General features: G+C 47.0%; 1 protein-coding gene across 1 annotated transcript; it reads left to right on the forward strand.

Moving 5' to 3' along the window:
• The first annotated feature begins 5,759 nt into the window (after window positions 1-5,759).
• LOC128307112 (homeobox protein Hmx-like) lies at window positions 5,760-25,111 on the forward strand. The gene is made up of 4 exons (XM_053044841.1): window positions 5,760-6,730; window positions 22,201-22,316; window positions 23,783-24,167; window positions 24,248-25,111. Exons 1-4 carry the CDS (start codon window positions 5,760-5,762, stop codon window positions 24,558-24,560), a joined length of 1,785 nt encoding a protein of 594 aa, XP_052900801.1. The 3' UTR covers window positions 24,561-25,111.
• Window positions 25,112-26,865: the final 1,754 nt, after the last annotated feature.

The following is a 26,865-nucleotide window of genomic DNA, read 5'->3' on the forward strand; positions in this document are numbered from 1 at the left end:
AGTTCATTAATTTGGTTGTTTTGATTAGTGATTATATTGAAATTACTGTGTTTAAGTGAAAAGATGTCAAGTTTCAGATTGAAAACCCTGTACACTCATTATTACGAGCTGTTTTTCTTAAAAGAAAGCGCTTGAAAGTGTGTTTTACGGTGTTTCGTTAGTTGTTACATCGGTTGCATACATGCAGGCGTTTCCGTGACCTAAAATCGTTAACACACTACAAAAGCGAGCTGATTATGATGGCAACGATCAAACAACACACAGCTCAAATATTGTCAACCGCGTGGGCTTTGTGATATGTTTTTCACCCCCATTATTTCCCACTCTTTTCCCAATTTCTTTTCCGTGCAGGACTCCCGAGGATAAGATATGTTGGACGGATGATCGTCTACATTAGCCAGCCACTTTGCTCCGATACACATCAAGTGTGCGAATGGGAAGCTAAGCTTAATGGGGGTGAAGCACACAAAAAAAAAATCCTTGGCAAACCTTTATAAAAACCATACTCTCACACACACGAGCGATTTAATCTTTTGCCCCGTCGTGCGATGTGTGTTGGTGGGAATGAATGGCATGAAAGTACCGCCCGCAAACGCTACGGGAAAACAATGCGATCCTTGGGATGGATGATGGAGAAGAAAGAGTGAGAAAAAAATAAGTAAGAGAGAGAGAGATAAATAAAGAGAGAGAGAGAGAGAGAGAGAGAGCTACATTATTGAAGCCTTTTAAGGTTTGTACTTGAGCAGCCGGTCCTTTGGGGACGCGGAAGCTAATGCCAAAGAAATTGGGCTCCCGCCCTAAGAAGGTGCCTAGAAGAGGCGCAAAACATCTGAAGGGATGCTGATGCTTTTGTTTGCTTGTTGAGTGTGGTGGCGGCGGCGGCGGCTAAGGACCTCTTCGGTAAGCGATATGGTTCCGTGAAATAAAATAAACATATCACCTACACGAGATTATCGGTGGCCAAGTCTCATTTTGTTCATTTGTTCGGGCCCGTCATTGATCCGTGCTTTTCGTTGCCGTTCCCACAAGCACACACGTTCGCGAATGCACAAAGCAAGGAAGACAAACACAGATGAGCCGGGCGTGTTATAAATGTCTGTTCTGTCAGTTGGCAACAAAACAGCAAAACAATGGCAAAAAACCCCGCAGCATAAGGGCCACCGATCAGGGTAACTGCATAAATCCCTGCACATGCCTTCAGACATGCCCGTATGCATATGTGTCGGGTCGGCTGCTTAGCCGGGCCATTAGAGGAGGCTCAACGGAAAACAAAGGACAATCGGATGATGCGCGTATTACAGTCTTGACACCGTCCATTGCAGCGCTACCGGCTATGGCCAACGGGTGTGATGTGGGCAAATGGGCGAGAAGCCGCCGCCTTACAGCAACATCACCAAACAATAGACTTTCCGGGTTTTGGCTGCAGAGATCTTGTGTGTGCGAACGTCTTGGGTAAATATTTGGCCATTCTGCAACAATTGCATTACGTGCGGCTTGTAGACAGTGGCATGTGCTGTTGGCCAGCCGGGCAACAAGAAGAATGCGCCGAGATCTATCGGAGGAATCGGATATCTTACCGTGGATGTACAATGCACCGTAAAGGCAGGAAGTACACCTATAATCCTAATCCATCGCATGAAGATGGTTGAGATGTTCCAAAAGCAGAGATTACGTGACGCGATTGATGTGTATGGTACTGGAAGAGTTTGAGATTACGGAAGCCTAGAGAGTAGCCCGACACTTTATTAACTTTGAAATGATACTCCGCCAACTTCAAGTAAACTCCAAGAATTCTTGATATGTAGAAGTATGTCTGGCTTATCATACAAAAAACAACTTCAGGACTAATTTCCTTCCCAAGAATACCCATTGTGCACCTTCCAGTGTTCCATCTCCAACTCCTAGTTTATTTACAGCACCGAGAGCTACTTCGCCGACTACGGAGGCACTCTGCTGAGATATGGCAGGGATCTGATTGTGCTAATTACCCACGATTGTAGCACATCCGCCCGAGGCTGCTTGCCTCTGTTACAACTCTTTGCCGTCTCGCACCAATTGGTACACAATTTAGGCAACTGTCCGAAAATCTTCAGCTCCATTAGTGGTATTGGACTGCCCCACATTCCGCCTGTCCAACCCAATTTTAGGTTTCACATATCCAATCTCTCTCCCCCTCTATCTCTTTCTCTTCTGTTTTATCTCTCGTTCTCGGCAGCTCTTCATGCTTCTCAATATGTTAGACGTCGGAAAGTAAAGCCTGAAAGTGGAGCGGTTTCTTTCACTTCTTGTATGTTCTTCCAGCTCCCATCTGGGCCTGTTTTTTCACCCTCGAAAGACTCCACATCTTATATACCTGCTCTCAGTCACGCTTTAGCGTATGTTCTCCGATTTCCTGACTCCCCCAACCAGCAAGGATTCGAATGGCCAATCGTTATCCTCTCCTCCTTCGCCCGTTTGCTTTCCTTTCTCTTCCAACTTTCATTCGACCCCGCTAGACATCAGCCCAAAACGACGTTTAATGGCGATTTGGTACTGTTTGAATCGATCGAGCTGCTGGTTTTCGGGGTTTCGGGGAAAAGCAAGTGAACGGACTGCGACGGTTTGGCAGAGTTTGCCGGGGCATGAAAACACCAATCGATACCAGTTTTACCAACCATGGATGTGAGGCTCCCCATCTCACCTTCCTCCCAACAAATGGGACCAAAACTAGTGAAGAACTCGAAGCACCGAGCATTGGTATTTTCCGACTTTGTGGGGCACAAAGTGGTTTTTTTTTCGGGTGGATGCCAGATTTTCCTTGTCGCTTGTTGTTCGCTGTTGGCTGCCTTTTGTTTGTGGGGTTTGTTGAAGTTGTGAAACCGTTTTGTGTGCGGAATTGATCCCGGTTTGCTTGCTCGCTCACATATACGAATCGTGGACCGTGCTCCCCCTCCAGGGAGACGGGGATTAAATGGAGTCGGGGGAGAACAGCACGCACGGAATTTTTGTGAAGCGGAGTTGGCCATTTTAATCGTAAAGCGTAATGCAACACGAGCGAGCGAGTTGATTTTCTGGAGTTCGGTGCGGTGTAAGCAATGTGAGCGGGCACGCGGTGCAAGCGAGTCGTTGGGGACCGGAGTTTGGATCAATAGTAAAGATGGAGGCATATACATGCATATATACACACAAAGCGATAATAGACAAACAGGGAAGTCAACTCTTCTAGTATCAATACACTCAAAATGAGTTGGGATCTCACCGAAGGACTGACGTGTGAATTTCCGCAATTCTTCGAGATGAGATATCTTGAGATATATATGCAAGATGTTCACCATTATAAATGTCCTTCTTTGTTTCGTTACTGTTGAAATATAGGTAAAACCTCTCTACGAGTTAATGTAATATTTGTTGTCCGTAAGGGCTGTTACGCTTCATACTCGCTCGTCTAATAAGCTGATATCCAAGAAGTCGTATTGTGTTGATGGCTAATATTATTCAAATTTATATTTAAGTTTAATACGTTCTAAATACTTAACTTCTTGAGACATCTTCAATGCAGTTTGGAAAATAAACCAATATTCAACATGATGTATTCCACAGGTTTAGACAGAAATAAGTACCCAAGAGTACATCTTGAGCAGAGATATAGTTTTACACAAGCAGGAATGGTAATCTTACCAAAAGTATGTACAATCTGGAAGATCAAACGGTGTTTGAAGTTTTGCAAAGCTAAACTTTCAACACAGTTTACAAACTCACAATAAAGAACCATAAGCACATCCGGGTGGAGGGCGATCTGTCCTCCTTTTTTAGTACGGGTGGGTCGGGAAAAAAAATTGAGCAATAACCAGAAAACAAAAATAAATAGACGACGTGAAAAATACCCACACAAGCGCTACCCGTACCGTGCAAAATCACAAAGAAGTCCGAGTGCAACAATAAAACGCTTACAAATTGCTCCTGGTACATAATTCCCTCGGTTCGTCCTGCCGCCGAAGGTACACGCCGCTATATGTACAGCCAGCTATGTCTTACGCTTTACCGCCAGGTTGGTCCGCTGCCTTTCGGGGGTCGTGGTGTTTCGCGTGCCTCCGTACGGAGCGCCGGTGATACCGTTTTCCGGAACGCCCCGCCAGCGCTGTGTTCGGCGAAAAGGGCCAGCAGTTCCGCGCATATATGCACTACAGCGACAGTGTGTGTGAGTGTTGGGCGATACTCTTTGATGCGTGTCGGTGGTGTCCAGCAATTGATTGCAACTTACCGAGAAGATGGTGTTTTGCCTCCGGGCTGTAATAGGTAGCCGTGGATATCCATCGACACCGGATACCCGGATGCCTTCCGACGGACACGAGGGTGTACAGGCTGCCATCATTTGCAGCCCTTAACCGAGCCGCAAATCGTCTCAATCAGCAAGCGAGAACCGGACGCCGAAACGGATTAATTGACAAGATGATGTACTTTAAATTTGTTTTTGATTTTTGCGGCACACTTCCGCGTGCGCCTTTCGCCGCGTGGGCAAAGTTTTCCCGTATCCTAGCGCGGGTGTGGAAGCGGTAGGGGCGAAACCACCACGCGAATGGGAAGGTTAAAGCGAGACAGACCGAAGGTACCGCGATTGCTGGCCGGATTCCTGCAGGGCCCGCTCGAGAACATCCTTGGTAAAACGCGTTAAAAACCCACCGCCGGTTAAAGGTGGCCTGTGATTGGTTGCGCTGCTGTTGCTGCGTAGCTCCGCCCAACCGGAAACTGCAGGATAACGACGCAAGGACGGACCGTGTACCGCGTACACGGGCGAGCGAAAGAGACGAACAGCGACCTCGTATCCTTCCCGTTCGCCACCAGCGAAAGAGCGAGATCACACGCGTCGGACGGTTTCATTTGCGCACCGTGTGCACGCGGGGAACAGTCCGGACCGGGCGCATCCTTGACGTTCATTCGCGCACCGCAAGGCGAAAGCAAAACAAAGCACGCTGCTGCCAGTGGGTCCACCGAGCCTGAATTTCGGCACCGTACGGTTAACACGGTGCGTGGTTTGTTAATTTTGTTTTACGTTTAGCTGGTTTTATAATTTGAACACCCGTCGCCGAGTCAACAACAATCTGGTCGCCCCGGTGCAGGAAAGGCGTACGTCAGGGCATACCGTCGCGTGCGGATTTATTTACGTGAGTGCGGTGTTGTCACCCGAGCAGGACCGGGCACCACAGCGGGTAAGCGCTGTGTGTGTGTGCGAGAGAAAGAGAAAGGCGCCAAGCGACAAATACAAAAAAAGGGGAGACACAGTGTGAAGGAGCGCCGAAGCGAAAGCGTACTTGTGCCTCACCAGCAACTGTGTGTGTGTGTGGGTGTGTGTGTATTGTGCCTGACACCCGTGGTGTGTGTGTGCATGTGTGTAAGCGAACGTGTGCTCCAAAAACCGAGCAATACACAGTGTACCGTGGCAGGTCGTGCGCCTGAAAGGTTGGCATTGCGCTCGGCACGTTGTTCGCGTGTGGCTGACTGAAGCATTTGAAGCGACTGGCGTTACATTACCGGTAGTGACAAAACGTGGAGTCAACTCAGCAATTCAACTAACCCGACTGCGAACCACTGTCGCACAGTCTTCCACTTTGTAGGACGAGGGGAGCCTATAAACAGTTTTTCAAGCTCTGCCGCCTAAAAGTTATGCAATCCGCACCGCAATACAGCGCGCTTAGTGTCCCCTGGTGAAGATCGAAAGACTCCCGTGAAGTGTGAAGGCGTGTGTGATTTTGTGCTGTTGTGTTTAGTGTTTCCACACAGCGATGAACCTTGAAGCGAACATGTCCTCACCGGAGGTGGACATTGATGTGAACGTAGTGTCAAGCCCGGAACCGAGTCCGCGGCCACTCGAGAGCCCCCAACCGGGGCAGACGGGTAGTGACGATGAGCAGCGCTCATCGCCCGACACTCAACACCACCAGCCGCAAACGGTCTATTCCACACCATCTCAACAACCACCACAACAATTAAAACCAACGCACTCACCAACGCAAACACTGCAGCAGCAGCAGCAACTGCACCACCAGCAGCAGAACCACCTGAGTCCGCACGCGGTAACGGCCGGTGGACATGGTGTGGTGTTGCAGCACCATTCCGCGATGGTGGCTGCTGCGGCGGCCGCTGCTGCCCTGCATCATCAGGCGGCGGCCGCTGCGGTTCAGGCGGCCGGACAGCACGGTTGCGGTTCCTACCATTTGTCGCCGGTGGTTGCGGCCCCCGTACCGGCCCCGGTCAACACCGCCATCAACAGCACCAACAGCTCTAGCAACAGCTTCAACCACAGTCCCGACTCGCGGTTAAGTCCGCCGAAAACGCCGCCGGACAGTCAACACCAACAGCATCAGCAACACCATCATCACCATCATCAGCAGCAGCAGCAGCATCACCAGCAGCAACATCCCGCACATCATCAGCATCCGCCGCACCATCCTCACACGCATATCAATCAACTACCGCATCAGCAAACGCAACAGCAGCAGTCACCGCACCCGGTACAGCCGACGGTCGGCAAAACGTCGACCAATCCGGGCTACACCAGCTTCTCCATCTCGAGCATTCTGAGCCGAACCGAGCCGGTCTCGAAGAAGGGCATCGGCGTTATAACGCCCGTACCGTCGCTACCGCTGTCGGCGGCTGCGGCCGCTGCGGCCGCCGCCGCATCCGTCTCCAACGGCACCGTCAGCCTTGGGTCCAACGGTACGCCGAGCACGCAGGATGCCGCCATGTTGTCAAGGTAGGTGTTTAGGTTACGGTTGTGTGAAAAGAGTTCCGTTTCGTACATCCCCATCAGTGTGAGCGGTGAAAGTCAAAAAGTTCGTGTCAGAGAACATGTTGGAAATGAAAGACATTCTACCTTCATGGAATATCCTTCTGATTCATTAGACTTCTTGAGATTGGAAGAATTTCTGGAGATACAAAAGATCTTCTTGGTTCGTTGGAACTATTGAGATGAAAGAAGTTCGTGGATCTTAAGAATTATCGAGAATTCAATTCTGGCTTCATAAATCTTCTGGATACATCATGGACAACATGGAGCTATGGAATTCTTGAGAAGATGTCCATTTATCCACACTGAAGAACTTCCAATATCAGAGTTCCATATTTAGAACCTTATGTCTATTAAATTAAAAGTACTTCCAGTATTCCAACAATATTTAAAGTTCTTTAAAGTACGTTATTCTGAGCACACAAGAAATTGTCCCAAGTATCTTGCTGCGACTAGAGATCCCTACCTAATCAACTCCGAGTACCTATTAGACAAGGTACTAAAAGGTATCGGCGAATGATAAGACGATGCTTTCAGGCGACAAGATGTAGCACACATCGTTGACGTTCTCGCTGGAGCTTTGTTTTTAATCGTATTACCGATGCAGCCATAGAACCATGTAGCAGCGTGGATCGAATGAGTTGGCCGTGGTACACAGAAGCGCAACGACTGCCACCGAATCACACACCGCAGCGAGACCGCGGCATTTGACATCAGCTACTAAATCTAGCCATTACCGTTTGACTTTGCCTTCCGCAAACCACGGCACCCGGGTGGTGTGTCTGGTAAAGCGTGAACGATAGCGAGTAATTACTTCTGTTTCCACCTGCGGTTATGGTGCCATTCTGTCGATAGGTGTTACCGCGATGGGTTTTATTCCCGCTGGAACGTCTCGTACTTGCTGCTTTGTAACGCTTCTGATTTAATGTGTTTTACTTCCGTTCCAATCTGGCGCGTGATAGTACTGATGTTGTTTATCACTTCCACAACGAGACCTTAGCTAGGGTGACTAGATTATTGGTAGGAGAGCCGGAGTATCTGCTTCAAACGGACCAAACGGATGAACAAATTAAGATTATGTTTTGCTGCAGGCTACTGTTTTTCTTGAGTGATTTAAAAAAAAAAACGAAAACATAAATACAACAGAGCACATTGTGGGTCTGGGAGTTTTCCAAGTCGGAAGGAATGTTCTAAGGTGCGGGAAAAGAATAGCAACACCCCGATGGACCGATCTCTTTCTTTCACATTCGATCGGATTTCCTGAGCTCATCCTGAATATCTGCCAGTACCCGGGGATGCTTCATCCAAAATTGGACCACCCGTCGCGTACTTCGAGTGAGCCGGGATTCCGTTTTCTGTGATTCCCTCTGTTGCAAACGGATCATCCCGGTGTCGGTAGGACGCTTCGGCGGGTAGGATATATACCATCGGCACACGGGTAAATACCCCCCGCCCAGGAGACACGCGGACAAATGGGAAAGGTGATGGGTACGGTGTGTCCTACCAGCGGTACGGTAGACCGTCAGACACGTTGCGTAAGATGGTTGGACTAATTGGGAGTAATTCGCTATAATGGTTACCGGTAACCGGAAGAAAATGGCACCGAGGGTGACAGATGTACGTGCAGCAGTTTGTTTTGTTAATAATCCGCGTTTTTTTTTCTGGGGTTCGGTGAGAAGTGTGAGAAGCAACGGTCGTCTCACCATTTATAAACGAGGAATAATTTCGCTACTGGCGGGTGGTAAATGGTTAAATATGGAAATACACAAAACAAACAGGCGTGAAGGCTAACCAACCCGAAAGCAGGAAAGTGAAACCGCTGTTTTAGCAAAACAATACCTTCCGGTGTGGCTTGTCAATCCTCCGGGCAAACCACCAAAAACCGTTAAAAAAATCAAATCTTCACCGCTTGTTTCGCTGGATCATTCATCTGGCTATTTGAGCATGGACGGTTTACATGGAGAACGTTGTGTTTTTTCTTTAGACACCCTTGTCGAACGTAAGGTTTGCTCCAACTTTACACGCTTATCGTGCTGATTCGCGTGCGGATCGCTGTCAGCAAAGACATCGCTTAAAAAGCGCTGCTCAAGCGCTGCTCGCGGCGTGCAAGTTGCGTGGGAGGCGGTGTCTTATAAATAAGCTAATGTTTTCAAGTGGTTTTGACAGGGGAGGGGGAGGAGGGAAGAAAGCGGATTTAAAACACTTTCCAAGGATTCTTAATGCAGGGTATTTTGGGTGAATGTTTTGGCTACCCCGTCTGTACACCCCGGGGCGGGGTGGTCTAAGACGATTCCGGCGAAAACCCAAACAGCGCTGCAGGACTGGTGTCATATTTCGAAGCAAGCTGCCGAAGACGCGCTGCCTGATGGAAAAGCGATTGTTCGGATTATAGCGCACAAATTTTGGAACTCATGCTGTCGTGTGATTGTTTGGTTTTATAATGAATATTTTAAGCGTGTTTTGTGATTTAAATTGAAATGGATCTAGGATTGTTTTTTTTTTGTTACGGTTGGAAGTTAATTGGGTAGCGTATTTTTCGGTTTATTTTTTGGACCTTCCATTTGATGTGGAGTGTATTTTAATCCGTATTTTTATCCACCCGAAATGGAATGGAACAGGACACAATTAGATTTGGCTAACGCTAAAGTGCCATTGGAAGCTCATTGAATCATCACTCGGCAGCACTTACCCAATCCATTGTTTGTTACCATTCCCGATTGGTTTAGTATCTTCCACCCCATACGGTTTAGTGGATGCTCTGTCTCCTTTCATTCCATGTTTCGATGTTATCTGGCGCCCGTTAGTCGTCTCTAATCGCAAACGCATCGACCGTGAACGACCGGGAACGATTATCCGACATGCGATAGGCTCATTATTGTTCCATTTCACAAATTAGTTACAGATTAATTTGCGAAAATTAGCCGTATCGTTAGGCGAGGTCAAACATTTTGTTTTATGTCTACCGCGCCTCACCCTTTGCATAACGATTCTCCCTCACCTAAACCGAGCTGACGAAAAAACGGTGACACAAGCTTATAAAATAAGATAAAAAAAAACACTGTTACGGTTCGTTGCAGTAAGTTTCGTTCATTTATTTGTTTATCTTCGGCTAAACCGTTTGACAGTTACTGCTTGGGCTCCACCAAAATGACAGCTACCCAAATGGTTGGGGTTGGGGAGTAATAATGGCTTACTAAGCTATCATTTGCCAGTGTATCATCATCGTTCGGTGGCGATTTGTTAATTAAATGTGGTCGAATTATGAGCAGGGAAGCGTTTGTTTTATTTTTCGTATCCCATTTATTTTCGTTTCATAAGTAAGCAGAGCAAAAACACAAGCAAACACCGAAAATAAAAATGGGGTGAAAACAACACGGATGGTACGCGTGGCTACTTTAGAAATCGAATAAATTCCGCCAGACAGTTGAATGTCGCTGTAATAGCGCGCCGATCTCTAACGCTCCTTTATCGCCCGCGCTCGATCTTCAACCCCTGCAGGGGTTGAAGTTTTAACATTTAATAACGGAAGGGCAAGGTTAGAAACCAATTACCGGACATGCGGCACGGTGGAAAGGGATGAGGGAAGCGCGCGAGTGTTTATGCGTTTGCTCACCGTACGATCATTATCAAATTTGTTAATCATGAAATTTCATTAGGACGCTGCTGGCAGCCCCTGCACGTGCCGCACTGTACCCGCAACCGATCCCACTAAGCGGTGCGTGTAGCCTAACATTCGGGCGCGAGGCGGGCGCCTGCGTACAACGGTTCGATCAAAGCGCTCTTACATCTACATCTATCGTCGCACCCGATCGGCACCGAACACCGGCGGTATGTGGTGGCGTTCATTCGTACCCTGCCGTACTTACCTGGCGGTTTTTAGGGGTGGAATGCGTTATTTTAAACTAATTAACAAAGTAAATACGCGTGTGGCTTTCGGAGCGTGGATTATGGCACCGGACCTGGGGTGATGGTCTACGGTTACAGGACGAAGGATATCAGCCATCAAACACTTCAGGAGGGGTTATTAAAGGCGAATGGAATAGAATTTTTAATCCGTCGGTACGCAATACTGACGACCCTTGAAGTTGGAGTGGTGATCCAAAGCGTTGCATTTATATTACCTTTTTTTTCATTAAAGATACGTTACCGATTTAAGTCATATTACAGCGGACTCAACTGCCGAAAAATTGTAACAATTTAAACTCCTGCAGGCTTGGGCTGCAGCGGAACCGTTCAACATGAACCCCTGTAATGTGACACAGTCTCAATACGCATACGTTTCCTTCCTGACATACATGTATCAACCGTATTGCCAACGGGCGAATTGCTTACAACGGGTGTAAAATACAGTGCAACATAGCTTCCGGTCAAATTGCCGCCGGCACCGTTCGCACTGGTGTGAAATGTTATGCGACAGTGGTTTAATTTGATTATTGCCGGAAGGATTTGATTACAGATTGAAAGTTTTATTGCTGTTATTGGTGCGGTTGTTCCTATACTGCAACTGACATTAATTTCCTCGCTAAATGGCATTTAACAGCTTATTGAGTGAACTTTGACATGCGTGTTGCATACCTATGCAGGCGTACTCGATACTTTTTAGGAAATATAAAGAAATTAGCATGAAAAAAATTTAGTATCTGTAATGGAATACCCCTAACGGTACGAAAACTCTGCATGAAAAAAGTTCCATCTGTTCACTACATACATACAGGCGTATTGTTATGCCATTTCAATACTTTTCTACATATATAACCAAACAGTCGACAAGGTATGCAATTTGCATAAGAAAACGGTTAGGTTATTTACCATTTTTTCATGTTTCAAACGTTTAATATTGCCTTTTCAATACCTTTTGTCCGCATCATCTGCACGTTTAAGTATTTCGTGCGAAACAGCCTAAAAGGTATGCAATTTTGTTTCACTCTTATCTGGTTTTGTAAGCCTTAACTGTGTATTGCATACCTACGCAGGCGGTTTGTAATGCAAATTGCATACTTTTAGTACACGAGTGCTTTTACTAGTAGAACTAGTAGTACGAGAAAGCCTACAAGATACGTTAAAAGCATGAAAAAAAGTTTAACTCTTATATAAAATTGCGGGTATAATCAGTTTTCTTAATTCATTCATATAATGCGTGCCGAGCGTACAAAAGGACATGTTTATTAAATTTAATGTTTTTTTTTAAATCAAAAACTCACATACATAAACGAAGAACACGCATGCCACTATGATCAATTAAAGTTTAATTGTTTGCTCGCCATGGATACGTTTGCTATTAATAGGCATAATTTGTGGTCCATTTGCTCCGCAGTTTGTCGCGCCCAGCATGTCAATTGAACGTTAATCATGATGCCGGTTAATTTATATTTACACTAATTGTTGTGTTCGGGTAGCCAGAAGCTTGCAACCGATGCTTAAAACACAGCAAAAAAAATTGTAGGAAAATAAAAACAAAAACCCCCAGGACAAAGGCTCCCCGCGCTGCACAATGAGGTGGCGGGGGGGGGGGGGGGTGGGAGCCAACAACGAAATGAGCAAAACGGGCGTGAGGGCACATCTCTCTTAGCTTGTCTAATTTCTTCAACCGGTCAAATGAGTCGTGAAGCCGGCGCGGCCCAGCCACGGGTAAGGACGAATGATTATTTTTCCGAGCGGTTTTAGCTCGCAAAACGGTTTTCATCCATCCACGGTGCAGAGCGAGCTGAGTGGGTGGTTTTTCCAGGGGGTGGTTGAAGGAGAATGCAACAAAAGCCAGCGCCTGGTGCTGCCGGGTAGTGCCCACCAAATTGGCGAATGAAACAAGCGATAAGTTAACAACAACGCCACGGTGGTTTTACACACAGCTGGAGCGCAAACTTATCGCAACGGCCGTGCAGTGGAAAATGGGAAAAACTCACCACGAGCAAAGCGATGCTGCTGCTGCTGCTGCTGCTGCTGGTACTGCTGTCGAGTCTTTTGTTTTCCTCGTTTTGTTGTTGTATTTTCTGGTCGCTAGGTTTTTGTGTTGTAAAATAGGAGGCATCACACAAAAAAAAAACCCGGCCAGGAGGACAGATTGTTGTTTCGTTGAGCATAATTTTCCGAATACTCGTCGAGCGCGGTACGACGGAAGGATTCCGAGCCGGACACCGATTACCCCAGGCACGGCCGAGGCGGAAGGCGATGGTGGGTAGGTGTATGTGTGTGTGTGTGGTTGAATCTCTGTTTCCGTTGTTTGGTTTCTTTTGCCGCGCATTTACCAGTCGTGTTTTGTTGTTACAGCGAAGACAGTCAAACCTGTGTTCACTTTTCAGCTTTCAGCCAGGAACCGCACAATGGGCCGTTATGGGTGGGAACGGGGGGGAAACAAGTACAACAAAGAACCCCCCGAAGGCCTAAATCTTAAAAGAAGATCAATCAACATAATTGAAAAAAGCGAGAGAGAGATAGAAAGAGAATACACACACGCACACAACTATGGAGAAGAACCGCGGGTGCGCCTAATGGTTATGTTATTTTCATTTAAAGGAAATTGAAAAGACACGCAAGATTATGACACTCTCCTCCAACCCCCGGGGGTGGGTACGGGGATGTGGACCGCCGCCCAGCCGCATGCAAAGGGCTTCGTGCGATCAAAGATGCTGGGTGCGCATTTGGGAAACACGGAAGGTTACAAAACTCTCCCTGCAGGAATACCCGCAAGTGATCGCTTTTTTTGTGCCCTCTTTTTTCAACTCCGTTCATCTCTGGCAGGAGGCCTGCAAAAAGGGAACCTCATTCAATTGCGAGAGCGCAAGGGGGAAGGACAAAAGAAGCGGAGCGGGGTAATCTAAATGAAAATGCATCGAGGAACGGGAGGAGGGGTGGAATGGTGCAGGATGGTAAATTTAGAAAAGAATGATTGAAATCCAGCAAAATTAAGTGAGCACTTACGACTGTTAGCGTCAATGAAAAACGAGCAGATGTGCGGGGGAGGGGGACAGGGAAGGAGAAAATAGAGGGAAGAAAAGGAGGAAGATTTGGTGGGTAAAGGGAGTAAAATAGGGCATCATCCCAGTGCGCGATGCCGGTGTTGCACCTGGTGTCCCCGCGGATCCTGGTCACGGCACCAAAACGATCCAATCACACAAATGTGCCTTCCGCGCCTGGAACGTAGGCAACCACGCACAGCACTGCCACGTGTAAAGATGCCCCACCCCACCCCTGCAGGGGTTCGAGTTCGCATCGCAGCTCTGATTGATTTTCTTGTCGCAACACCCGCAACACTGTTTAAAGCGTGAGAGCAAGTGTGTGACATGCAGATGAGCAGAGGACGACACGCCACAAAAATCCTTCATACACGAGCGACGAGAGAGTGAAAGAGGCGTAACCTTTTCACGTGCAGGTGTGTGTTGCTGTTATCCTTATAGAGCCATCGACGGTTTTTGGAGTCATCGATCAATATTTGGCTCATGCAGCAATCCGAATCGGAAGGCTTCAAACGGCCTGGCACTGTTTGGAGGTTCCGCAGGAGTTGATCAGGTCCAAAGTGTCAATGGCGTGATGTGGCGTTCCGTTTGCCGATGTTCGAGCTAGCCGCAGGGGATGGTGTTGGTGAGTGTGCAATTAGTCGTAGTACAATGTCAATCTGCATCCTGCAACGCCACACGCCTGATTGCTTCCCCTGTTGGCGCAAAAGTCGTCCTACACCTGCTGCATCACACAGCAAAACAAAACAAAAAATCCTGAACGCTGAACAACTCATCGGTTGGCAGCTCTTTTCATCCGCACAATTACTGATTCCATTTGCATTCCATGCCCCGGCGTGGGTTCTTTGTATATGTGTGTTGTTGTAGCCCCTGCAGGAGCGATTAATCGATGTCAGGACTGATGACAAACTCATCATCAAGTGCGTCCTCCGGTGGCAAGCTGTGCGTGTTGGTGTAGGTGTAGGCTTGCCGCTGCAGCACATCGGCAGCGTTAACCCGTCCGCAGCAACCGTACGTACGCTGAAACCTGAACGGGACAGGGTCAGGGTAATACAGCCGGCAGCACAATGGGCCGATCGATCGACAATGAGCGGCGACAAAAGCGGTCTGTCTGTGGGCAAGCGTAGCTTATGGTGCGTTCCTGATAGCGACCGTGGTGACACACGTGGAATACACCGACCGGGATACAGTGCTGTACAACTGGTACACAATCGGGCCCGGTTAGACAGATTGTTATGGTAGTGATTGCGGGGAATTTTTTTTCCTTTACAGTCGTCTCCTTTTCTGTCGTTTTGATATTCGCAACGACATGATGGGCTTAGTGGTGATTGCCTGCCTCGGCTACAGGCGCTCATTTAGCTATCGCTGGGTACTTTGCACTCATGGTGACTTCATGCGACTGTAGGTTTGCCTTTACTCGCTGTTATGTTTTTTTTTTCGTTGTAATCGACGACAATTAGCGTTTTTAATAGAGTCCGGGGCGTATTTAAACCGTTTGCCGAGTTCCCCGATCGGAAATGAATTGAAAAATGGCTCTGCAATGACGGCACAACTCCCTCACACTCTGCCGGCGGAACCGTCGCTTGTGACATCTGTTTTGCTACCGCGCACAGAGCTCCAAACTCCGCACTAATGTTCAATCGAATGGAGAACCGATTTGCAACCCGATTCAAATCATGTCTGGGGCCCGTCAAAGCACGCACACAATGGCCGACGGGTGTCCTTTTTTTTGTGTTGCTCGTACGTGTGCGTGGTGCCCACTGGATCATTCGTTCCGTCACCTTGTCAGTGTGCACAGGTGCAGAAACTGGCCGATAATTTATCCTTTTTTTCTGTGTTTTTACAGCTTCGATTGAAAGTGATAAAAGGCACACGAATGCGAGTGTTTATCGTCCAATGCCCGGCGGTTATTGTCAGAGTGTGACTGCGACTGTGAGGTGTATTCGGTGCGTTTGATACTTGTGTGCTATGTGCTGTAACATTTTTTTCCCCGACGGCATAATGTTTGCTGTATTTGTGTATTGCACTGACACATTTTTAACATTTTTATTCATAGAGTGTGGACGTGTCTGGTGTACAGTAGAGCTAAAAGCGTGGAGAAATTATTTCAATAAACTTTCCATGTTGAGGACACGGCTATGATATTTGAAGAATTCTCAGTTCTGGTCATTTAAGGCATTTATATAGACGTTGATGTTGACATCTTTGAGGATTCCTCAGATCTGGTAATCTAAGGCATCGCAATACTGACGCAATGGAATTGCTGATGAAGTCATCGTTGGAGAGCTCTCAGATCTGTTTCTTATTAAGGTGGAGGTGTCCAAACTACAGTCCGCGAGCCTCATGTGGCCCTCGAGAGCCTTCATGACAATGCGGCCCGTGGTTAGAAAAGTTTGGAGATCCTTGATTTAAGGCATTAATGTTGGCGTAATGGTGACATCTTTGAGAATTCCTCAGATATGGCAATTCAAGGCATCACAATATTGGATCAAAGGGCGGCCGGTCTTCACACGACAGGATCGATCCAAAATCTCATCTGGACCAGTCCCTCGTAGCAAGGACTTACTATCCGGTTACGTGGTAAACTTAATAGTCTAATAAACTAGGAATTACATGACCTAGAAGGTCGTTACACCAAGAAGAGATAGAAAGAAGAGTTGCTGAATGAGTCATCTTTGGAGAGTTCGCAGACGTAGTCATTTATGGCATCAATACTTGCGTAATGAAACTAAAAACGGAGACATCTTTGGAGAGTTCTTAGATCTAGTCGTCCAGGGCCTCGTAATACTAGCGTAATGGACTTAATGTGTTGAAATGATATCTCAACCATTATCAAGCAGGATTTTGAAATGTTTGCTGAGAATTTCGCCGAACCAAAATTATACTGGTGGTTGATCTAAAACTATCAAGATTTTGACTTTATGACTCGCACGCTATGGTGACTTTCATGTGAATCTACTCATAATCTACATGTACATCCATTGTATCAAGAAGATGTACCAGTAAAATGGCTACCAATCGGATATATCACTCTGCCAAAACTCCCAAGGTAGCAACCTCCCATTTATTCACCTCCATTCCCCCCCCTCGGCCCATATTGAAGTCAATTAAATGACAACGTCTTCCATTTAAACGCCATTAATGGTACACTTACACGCACTTTTACCGTGCCTAATTCAATAAATTATCACCATTATTTACGTTTACGCTTGCGTTTCCGTTCCTTGTCGTAGGGGAGCGTGCTACCGTGCATGTCAAGCGTATCACTCCACTCCATCCGGCCACTCTAGCTGTATAGGAGGGGTTGCTGAGGTTTAGCGGTTTCTCACGAGGAACCACACCAGCTCCAATGGGCTGGAGCAGGCAGGAACGTGCCGTCCTTAGCGCTCCCTCTGCTTTTTTTTTTCAAGGCAGTTCGTCCAAAAACCGTACCTCGTCACATCTCTCTTGCCGAAACGAACAGCAACAACAAAAAAAAAAGACTCGGGCCCTCGTAGCGGAAATAGTCAATTGCAGTGCAACCACTGTTTTATGAGCTATCTGGACAACATCATTAAATCGTTACTTACGGACCGGGCGTGAGCGTTTTAGGGGGACGCTTGGACCGGAGGGTGTCATGATGCATGCGCACTCGGTCACATTCGGTACCACCCCGGCACGGTACGGGCAAACGCGTTGGAGCAGCAGTTTGCGTCCGGGTGACGCCTTTTAATTTATTAATCTGTCGGTCGGTTGCGGTAAACGTTGCGGACAAACTGATGGGTTCCCGGTGCCCTAACGAGTGTATGCATGATTTACGATGGCGTGGATCCTTCCATACCGGTGTGTGCGGTTAGCATGCACTGTAGGCGAGACAGATACATACACACGCTAATGCCCAAAAGGATTTCCAAAATGGACGAGATTAGGGATTTTAGTGAGCTGGTTGTGTTGGGTGTAGAATTTATGAGGTACAGAGCACCAAAAAAAAACCCCCGTATGGAGTTCCAACTATATCCATATTGCGTGTGTGTCTAGATACGCGAAAGGCGCTACTGTTTCGACTTAATCCTGCAGAAATCTAGCAGAAATCCTTGAACATTTAATGTCGGGTTTTTAGCATAATTTTACTTTGTTTTCGTTGTTGATGAGAATCTGTTGCAAAATTTCACGTTTTGCTGAAGTTCCAGCAAATGGCAAATGAAACACTTAATAGAGAACACGTCCCCAAGTCTGCGGGTGTATCAGACGTGCAGCACTTCAAGTGAGGAGCTGAACTTTGACAGGAGACTTGCGTCAACACTTGAACCCTGCGGAGCATTAGCAAAACGTCTCGATTATGCACGGACCAGCCCGGGCCCGATTGGGGAAGCATCTGCAATGCCTGCCCGGGACCCGGGGGGTTGCGGGAGGACCTCCATAATCCCGGTGCACACCTGCCACGGTACATTAGCAAGGGCGCTTTCCCATAAAACGCGTAGGCTCCCGCGCGCACACGGAAAGTTGACAGAGTGACCTTTTTTTCGTTTCCTTCACATCTTCTGCTTATTGTCTTAGGTGGGCCGCTGCAAAACAATACGGGCGGAAGCAGACAAAACTCTCCTAACCTCATTTTAGCTTCGGTACGTTTTGTTGGGTGTTATTGTGCCGCGGCCTGTCCCCAACACAGTTGGCGGGTTTCGCCAATCAATAAGCGTCGATAGGGAAGGAAAGCGTACACACTTGGTCCGCTCATGTTTTCCAACATTGTTTCTTCAGGTTGGAAGTGGAAGTTCTCGTCACCTTCCGACGGACTCGCTCGTCTGGTATGACTTTAATCCGAGCGTTGCTGGTATAGGAGTAGTAGCGAGCACTGCAGCGGTATTTCCTTCCGGGGGCACACGGTTGCTCGGTAGCGCAACACACAACCCCCGACAGTGACCAGCAAACACGAAGCGAGAAGTGAGCCTTGTGTAATGCCTGATCTCTTCACGCGCATTTACCACGCATCATAACACCGCGTATTAATGCGACACCGGGTTTTTTTTTCGTTGGTTTTGTGGTGCGCGTTGTTCGGTCGTTAAAAATACAATCAATGCAGCGCTAATTGTTAATGCGATTAGCGTTAATAGTCTTGCAGGCAGCGAATCGGAAAAGGGATTTGCTGTGTGGATGGAAGCTGATGGTACAAGGGGCGTTAGACGTAGCGTTCCAATGGTTGGCTTTTGCACATGTACCAGCAAAAAGCAAAAAGAAAAGACACACACACACACATAAATCCAACGAGACAAAGAGCCTCTTCGGGTGGATATGGCTTAAGGACCGGTGCCTTCCCAGGTACTCCACAATGAAAAGTTAATGCACTGCAAGTCGGATCCGGAACGTGTTAGGTGACTGCTCTACAGACGGTTGATGACTTCATCAATACCGTCCGCTCCCCTGTTGTTGAATTTTATTTCATCCCCCACCCCTACCACGATCGGCTATTTAATGTGGGGTTGTAAAAGTTTCCCATCAAGACGGCATCAGCCGGCACCGGAAATGTAGTGACTATTTCCGCTCCACAACGAACCAGAAGTATTTCTCAATAGTCAATTATGCTGCAGCCAGAGGCGAAGGACACAATGGTAGTAGCGCACCGACAAATGGAACCCTCGCCGCTGTTGATGGCTGCATGAACATAATAAAGATACAGCAAAAGCAGGAAGCGAAAAAAAGGAGCCAACTGCTATAAAATACAGCGCTATAAGAAAACCACAAAAACCGCCAACGAGTTGGCGAGTGTTTCATTTCCGACTGTCTGCCACCGTGATTAGCTCGGCATCCCGTCTTCCCGTACAGGCGATGGGCACAACACAAACACTACCATCCCCCAATCATGCCGTGATCGATAAAATGGACGCCCCCCCAATTTTCTAGCCAAACCCTCCTCTATTCCCGTCTCGCTGGAAGTTCGTCCGCCTTCTTCTACTGCAATCGTTTTACTAGCTTCCTAGCATCGCCCCGCAGGGATCGTTTCGAGCAGTGTAGCAAGAATTGAAAGTTTTATTTTTCAATCCAGAATTCGAATCCCCTCGAGGATGTACACACACCGCACACACTCAGACGGATAGTAATCATAGCTCCGGGTAGTCGATAGTACGAGTCCTTGCAGCAGTACAGCAAAACAAAACCAAAGCCCCCCCAAAAAAAAGGAGCCAAAACTAAACGCCCACACACTCACAAAAACCGACAGCGCCATTGTAGTGCAAGCGCTAAAAAATTGTGTCCTTTTAGGCAGAGAACTACCCGATAAGTACCTCCCCGTTAAGTGGACGCAGATCGATTGATACGACCCAATGTGCGGTAGCTTTGTTCGGTGTGCTTTGTCGATGCCTGCAGGAGTTTCGAGTGAAGGATACAAACAAACACACAAACCCGAATGGCGAATCGTGAATTGTTCAACACACACACACACACACAAATAAAAAAAAACAAAACCGTTAATCGACGATACGTTATCGAACTGGTAGTACTCGCTACTCCGATGGCCAGGACGAAATAAATCTCTCTCTCTCGCTCTCAGGAAAAAAAAAGATGGCGTCGTTTTGGTTAGCCTGACTTCTATTGCACAGCACGCTCGCTTTTGTGGTACGAAACTTTTGACCGGTTCGTTGGACTGCAATCAAACCGTTTCTATTCAAAATGGATTTGTCCGTGTGTTTGTGTGTGCTTTTTTTTATTCCTTCCACTCATACACTGCCTCCCTTTCGTACGCCTTCCGTTCAGGTCCGTTTTAAGTCTTCAAACCACTCCGCTTATATAGACGATTATACTTCGCCTCAATTGGGTCCATTGAAGTGCTTGCAAAGCTTTTAAATAATAGGGAAGAGATCGGGATTAGTAATGGGAAGTAGCAATAGAGCAAAACACACAACTATAGGGAGAGAGAGAGAAAAAAATACAACGAGGCATAACGAGCTACATAATGATTAAACTAAAACAGCATTAAAGTGAAAGGGTTACAGCTCTACCACGGGTGTAAATTTATTCAAATGGATTGACCCCTTCGCAAGCGTATTCACACACACACAAACACACACGTGGGTAAAAAAGGATCTTCTCATTACATCGCATAATTTATTGGAACCGTTGCTCGACATGAGCCGTGTCCGGATTTGCCAACAGCCGATACAAACCAGAACTGGGCTATATAATCGAAGAGGCGCAACCTTCATCTCCATCTTCCGGGTCTCCCCCCCCTGCCAGCTTGGTATGATGTTGATGAGAATGGATGGATGTTAGATGGTGGTAGTTTCGGGCTACATTTATCTTCATTCTACTGGACACACACACACGCACGCTCACAAACGGTTGGCATCGCAACGGGAAACCCCTTTATTTCCCGGATGCCGTAAGGTAACACGGGCATGCATGCTCCCTGCTGGATGTCCTGGAGCGTAACCATAACAGAGTAGTAGTAAAGCGCAACGCGAAAGAGGAACAAAAAAAAAAGCATACAGCAAACAACGTCACGAACGGAATCCAACACGTTTTGTTCGTGCCTGGTTCTTGGCAGCGTAAGCCAAGGATAATCACACGTCAACAAGTTTCCCGAACCCCGGAGGCAAGCTGGCTGACAGTTCTTGAGTTGTCTGGAAAGGGGGTGCTACCCTTTTTGATATGGCGGTCGATGATGTACAACATGCGTGCCCCTGTTATTCCTGTTTGTTGTTGTTGTTGTTGGCTTTTTTGTACCTCAACTACCCTGAATACAGGAATCAATCCGAGCCGATACCGTGCCAAACCGGGGAAGAGTAGAGCCTGGCATAGAGTCAGAGTTTATGTACAACTAGCAGTACGTATATAATATGTGTATTTTTGTGGGCTACTGTTCCCAGCGGGAAGATGTCGATGGTACGAGAGATCAGGAAATGTAACCTCAGGACTACCTGGAATTCACCTCTCCCCTCTTTCGTTGCATGTCTACATAGTTGGAGTGCAATCTGCAATGGACCAATAGTACTCTTGACTCTTCAAAACGAAGAGTCAAGAACAATTTGCTACAAGAGGACCGTGTGATTGCGATAGAGTTGTGGCTCAGTGCGTTCGATGCTTTAATAGCTGGATGAGCTTCTGTTATGGTTCCGGCTGAAGATGAAGAGATGAAGATGGCGAATGGGGAGCGCTGGCAGCAGAATTCTTGCTAAGCCTTTCTCGATAAAGTCGGTACTGAACCTCAATTATATACATCCACTCGACTCCTTCCCCGCCGCGATTGGAGAGTGCCTCCGAGGGCGAGTCAAGTTGCAAAGATCTATTGTCGTGCTGTTTAGGGACTAATCTTCAATTTCCAATCGACATTCATTGAATCCAATCATTGACTCCCTGCTCCACTTTGTACATCTATCTCTTCCCACCCTTTCGATCACCTGCACATCTTTACGGACCTGTCACATGACATCGTTCAGCAGACACTATAAAAGCCTGGAACACCCCCCATTTCATACTAATGTTTTTCTTTTCCACCCTACCGACTCCGTTTCGCAGATTGGGATTCATGTCACAGTGGAGTGCGATTGCTAATCGGTATGCGGCCCTCTGCCCACCCGGCTGGCCCTGGCCACCGACGTCACATCGGATGCCTTTCCATAGCCCCAACAACGGTAAGTACGATGCAGAGCTAATTTGTGGGTGGGGGACATTTTTTAACGTTTTTAAGGTTTTCCTCGAACAGTGGGGTGAGTGAAACAACAAAAAAGGTAGCTCAAAGGTGACGCTACCGCACTAGCGAATGCGTTTCGACGAGACAATCAATTTAGCTGAGCTACCTAGCCTTACGTTAAAATGTAGCTAAAATGGACAAATGCACACAAACACGAGCGGAAGTATCAGAATGCTCACAGCGTTTTGCCTATATGCCGTGGACTTTGGTGTGTTTCACACAATCAACCCCGCTCTGGGCCCCGGACGTGTTGTGTTAAGCAAGAGCAACTATTTGCGAAACTATTGAGCAAACAGTTTTTAAGAGGCTTAGCACAAAACGGAGTAGACCCGGACCCTCCCGACTGTTTCAATGTCGGTGTCTCCACGCCTCGGTATGGCTTCCCTCGGGCAAAGTGTTAAATCTCTCCGAAAAGACACTCGCCACGAAGTTTGGGCGTTGGGTACAGGTGCGCCTAGTTATGGCTTCCTCGATGTTTTCTTTTTTCCTTTTTTTTCAAAATGCATCGACCTTGCCTCGACGGGTTGGGAGTCGCTTCATACTTGTTTTTTTTTTTTTGCCGGACACTGGGCAAAACTGGTCCAGCACCGAACGGTACGAAACGTGAAGCCGTTCTGGCTCCTTTTGGGGGGTAAATTAAAGGGTAATGGAAGGTAAGTACACACTTTCCACCCGGCCTCAAACTTCTTCCCTTCACTTCAATGGACGGTTGTAGTAAAGCGGTGAAACATGAGGCAACAAAAGGCTGTACGAAACTAAAGTACTTCGACTGGTTAGGTTAAAGCTAGTTTAACCTAAAATACGGTACGGTTTGTGGTGAAAAGTTCTCTTTTACACGACCGTGCAGTTGTGATGCTTGCAGTGTTTGGGCAGCAACTTTATCGTCGATTTGTATCCGGCCCGGTCGTGAGAAATAGGAGTTGTTGAGAGGTGCTTAGACACCTACGGTGTCTAGTCTGATGAAGTGAAACATATCGAAATTTTTTGGTGGGTTTCTTCGTCCAGCTTTAGGAGGTGTCACTAACACCATCGGTATGATGATGACCTCGGCATTCCGAATAAAAAAGCTGCACACTAGTCCAAATTCCCGAGAATTCCTCAGAATTCCTAAGAATTGCAGAAATGTTTCGCTTTCTCTTGTTTGGTGTTCTTTTTATTAACCTGAAGTCACTCTGTTGGATATCTGATGGATTTTTAGTTCTCTGTGTGATACAAGTTAGACTTAGTTGAAAGTCTAAATCTAGCTTATGAGAGTCACATTCCAGTTGAGGTTTTAACTCAAGCTGAGCTTGTTGTTGAGTCTTCCAATAGTGGATATACTATTGAGATTCCTGTCAGTTTACATCCACCAGATTTATCCGATATCAACCTTCTACTAAAGCCTCCCAATCTTCAATTTCATTGCAGACAACTCCACCAATGCGATCGAAAACCAATCACCCTCGCTGACACCGCCACCTTCCCAGCAATCCAAGTCACCCTCGCCACATCCCGCCTTTCTCGGGTCGCGCGCTACCGGCTGCGGTGGAACGGGCGGGCTGGTCGGGCTGGGTGGCGCGGGTAATGGTGGCGGACCGGGTGGTTCCGGTGGCGTTAGCAATGGTGACGACTGCGAGTCAGATGATGACGGGCAGGAGATCATCGAGGAGGATGACGAAAGTGACCGACCATCCGATTCGGCCTCACCCAACTCCAACGGCAGTGCAATGCAGGCGAAGCGAAAGAAGAAAACGCGAACCGTCTTTTCGCGGGCACAGGTGTTCCAGCTCGAGTCCACCTTCGATCTGAAACGGTAGGTAGTCGTATGTGACTCGTGGCCGATTCGTCCGTAACTAACCCATGCTCTCCACATGCACATCTTCCTCTCGACAGCTATCTCAGCTCCTCGGAGCGTGCCGGACTGGCCGCGTCGCTGCGTCTTACCGAAACGCAGGTGAAGATCTGGTTCCAGAACCGGCGGAACAAGTGGAAACGTCAGCTAGCGGCAGAGCTGGAGGCTGCCAACATGGCGAATATGGCGCATGCTGCGCAGCGTCTGGTGCGAGTCCCGGTACTTTACCACGAAGGTGCTACCGGTGGGTTCGTGCCGCCCCCACCACATCCCCACTCGCAGCAGCTCTACTACACCACATCGGCTGGCCGTGCCGGTTCCCCGCCGCGGCCACCCCTGTCGTCGCTGGTGTAATGGAGGCTGCCGGGAGCCGACGTTGGACAGCTCGGGTAAGTGGTACGGAGTATCTCCCATACCACACTAGCCACACCTTCGGACTTCCTTCATATGCGTGAACGATAGAGCAGCATAACAAAAAACCACACACACAGACTCACACATGTTCACAACCACAGATATACTCGCGAGCATGAAACACACATACAAAGGGCACCCATTCGGTTTCGTGTAGCGGGTTCGGCATCTTCGACTACTTAACGCGCCTAGGTACATATGGATAAAACGCCCGCGGACCGTATTGCAAAAAAAAAACCACTGGAAGAAACTAAACTAGAAAATGATATATCGACCTAAAGTAGTAAATTAAATAAGCTTTTTTCCTATAGTTTGTTTTGTTTTTGGGTTTTTTTTTCGTTCGGGTGGTTAAGAGGGGGCACCATGCACGCCTACGCTTTTGTTCATTGTAAGTTTTGACACCGATGTTAGCGACAGGAGGGCAGGAGCGTAAAAACAAAACAAAAAAAAACAACGTAAACGTCAACATTCTGAGTGTACATAGCAGCAAAGACGCGCGTTCCCGACACTATCAACCCTGACAACCCGTCGGGAAGCGCCGCCAATAAGTATAAAAGTAAACGCTAATAACAAATAAAACCTTTAACGAAGAAGAAAACACAAAACTGCAATTCGATTTCTTTTGTCTACTTTGTTGTCGTTGTTTTTGGAGGCCCTTTTTACGGCGCTATGACGAGTGAGAATGCGCTTTGAGAATTGTGGACGAGCGGCTTCCGGAGACCGTATTCTGGGTTTTTGATGTTTCTACTTCAAGAAATTGACTGTCCTGGTCTCCCTGTTTCGGTTTTTGGTCTCTGGTTAATATCGTCTTTTATTCCGTTATGTTTTTTACCGTTATTCCCGCGTTATGTTTGACTGGTCTGGTGAATAGTTCATCCGAAACTACTGCATCGTGTACTGAGAACGCTGCTTTGACCGGCAGCTTTATCTCAGTATAGGGCAGTTATCAACAGTATAGCTCGGTGGTATACTATTCAAGGTGATCTCGAGATGTGGATACACCGAAGGTCGCGAATTGAACCACACCTTTTGATTTCCATGCTCTTGCTGGCAGGGACACGGAGTTAGTGATCGAATAAGCCATTTATACAGGTAGAGGGCTAATAATATAGAGCTCTTAAGGTCAAACTACTGCAAGACAAGGTGTTCCACTTACAGAATAAACAATGATAACTTTAAAAAACAGCTACCTGCAAAGTTGCTTGCTTCGGTCACCCGGTTTGTATGCGGAATTAATGAAGTTGCACAGTTGTTTCGGTACGGTACAGCTTGAGGCTTATAAAGGAGTAGTATGATAGCGAAAAAAAAGAGAATTTCCGGATGTTCTCATCTATCAGGATGAAATCAAAAACAGATGACACTAATGTTGATATTGGGCATATTCACTTAGAGCACAACTGGATTAAAGCAAAAGAAAGCAATCAAAGAAAGATATATAAATTATGTACTCTTACCAACACATATATAAACTCACACACTCACACAACGCCTGCATACGAGCTAGATTAGTGTGGTCGAGGATAAGGATAACTCATACGCTAGTAGTGAGAAGAAATGGGTTTTTACAGTAAAATAGGAACAGTCTTTGACAAGCTATGTATGAGATGGAGATGGATATCGATGAAGCTAACAAGTGAAAGGAAGTCAAAACAAAAAATCAAAGCGTAACTACAATTCGTGTTGTTTATTTGTGTATCGGCAATTGTTTGAGAATTTTGAGAAATGATTGGGACGAAAGCATAAAGAATAGATTACCGACGGGTTTGTTGCTGTGACGTAATGACATTGCTTCAAAATATGACAGCTGTCAAACGGTAGTGTTGTTTACTATTTGCTTGAGACGAAAATAGTAAACTGACTGTTGCTTCTCTCGGTGTTTGACATGTGCTGTCAAACTTGACATTTATGTCATCTAATCTACAAAAAACAAAGCGACACATTTTGGTAGAAACAAAAACAAGTATTTAATACGCAATCCATTACTTACGCTAATACTGCATGCCAGCTGTGACTTCATCGTCTAAAGCGACGGTTGCCTATCATTGTCTATCCAAAGTGCGCATTTTGCTGTCATAAACAACCGCACAGTGTAATTAGTAGCACAATTTACCTATTAATCAACCGTACCGTAGTTTCCTTGGGGGGCAATGAACACCGTTGCGCACCCAGAACACACACCACCTTCAGCGAATGGTGGAACCGAATATAAAACCGAAAGAAAGAAATAAATCAATAGGGTGGAAAG

This window comes from Anopheles moucheti, chromosome X, assembly GCF_943734755.1.
Source record: "Anopheles moucheti chromosome X, idAnoMoucSN_F20_07, whole genome shotgun sequence".
In the NCBI taxonomy this organism is placed as follows: domain Eukaryota; kingdom Metazoa; phylum Arthropoda; class Insecta; order Diptera; family Culicidae; genus Anopheles; species Anopheles moucheti.

What these genes read in the sequence shown, in the direction of transcription:
- LOC128307112 (XM_053044841.1), top strand. Translation starts at nt 5,760, where the DNA reads ATGAACCTTGAAGCGAACATGTCCTCACCGGAGGTGGACATTGATGTG. An exon ending in GATGCCGCCATGTTGTCAAG is followed by an intron (nt 6,731 to 22,200) that starts GTAGGTGTTTAG and finishes TCCGTTTCGCAG; the next exon opens with ATTGGGATTCATGTCACAGT. An exon ending in TCCACCTTCGATCTGAAACG is followed by an intron (nt 24,168 to 24,247) that starts GTAGGTAGTCGT and finishes TCCTCTCGACAG; the next exon opens with CTATCTCAGCTCCTCGGAGC.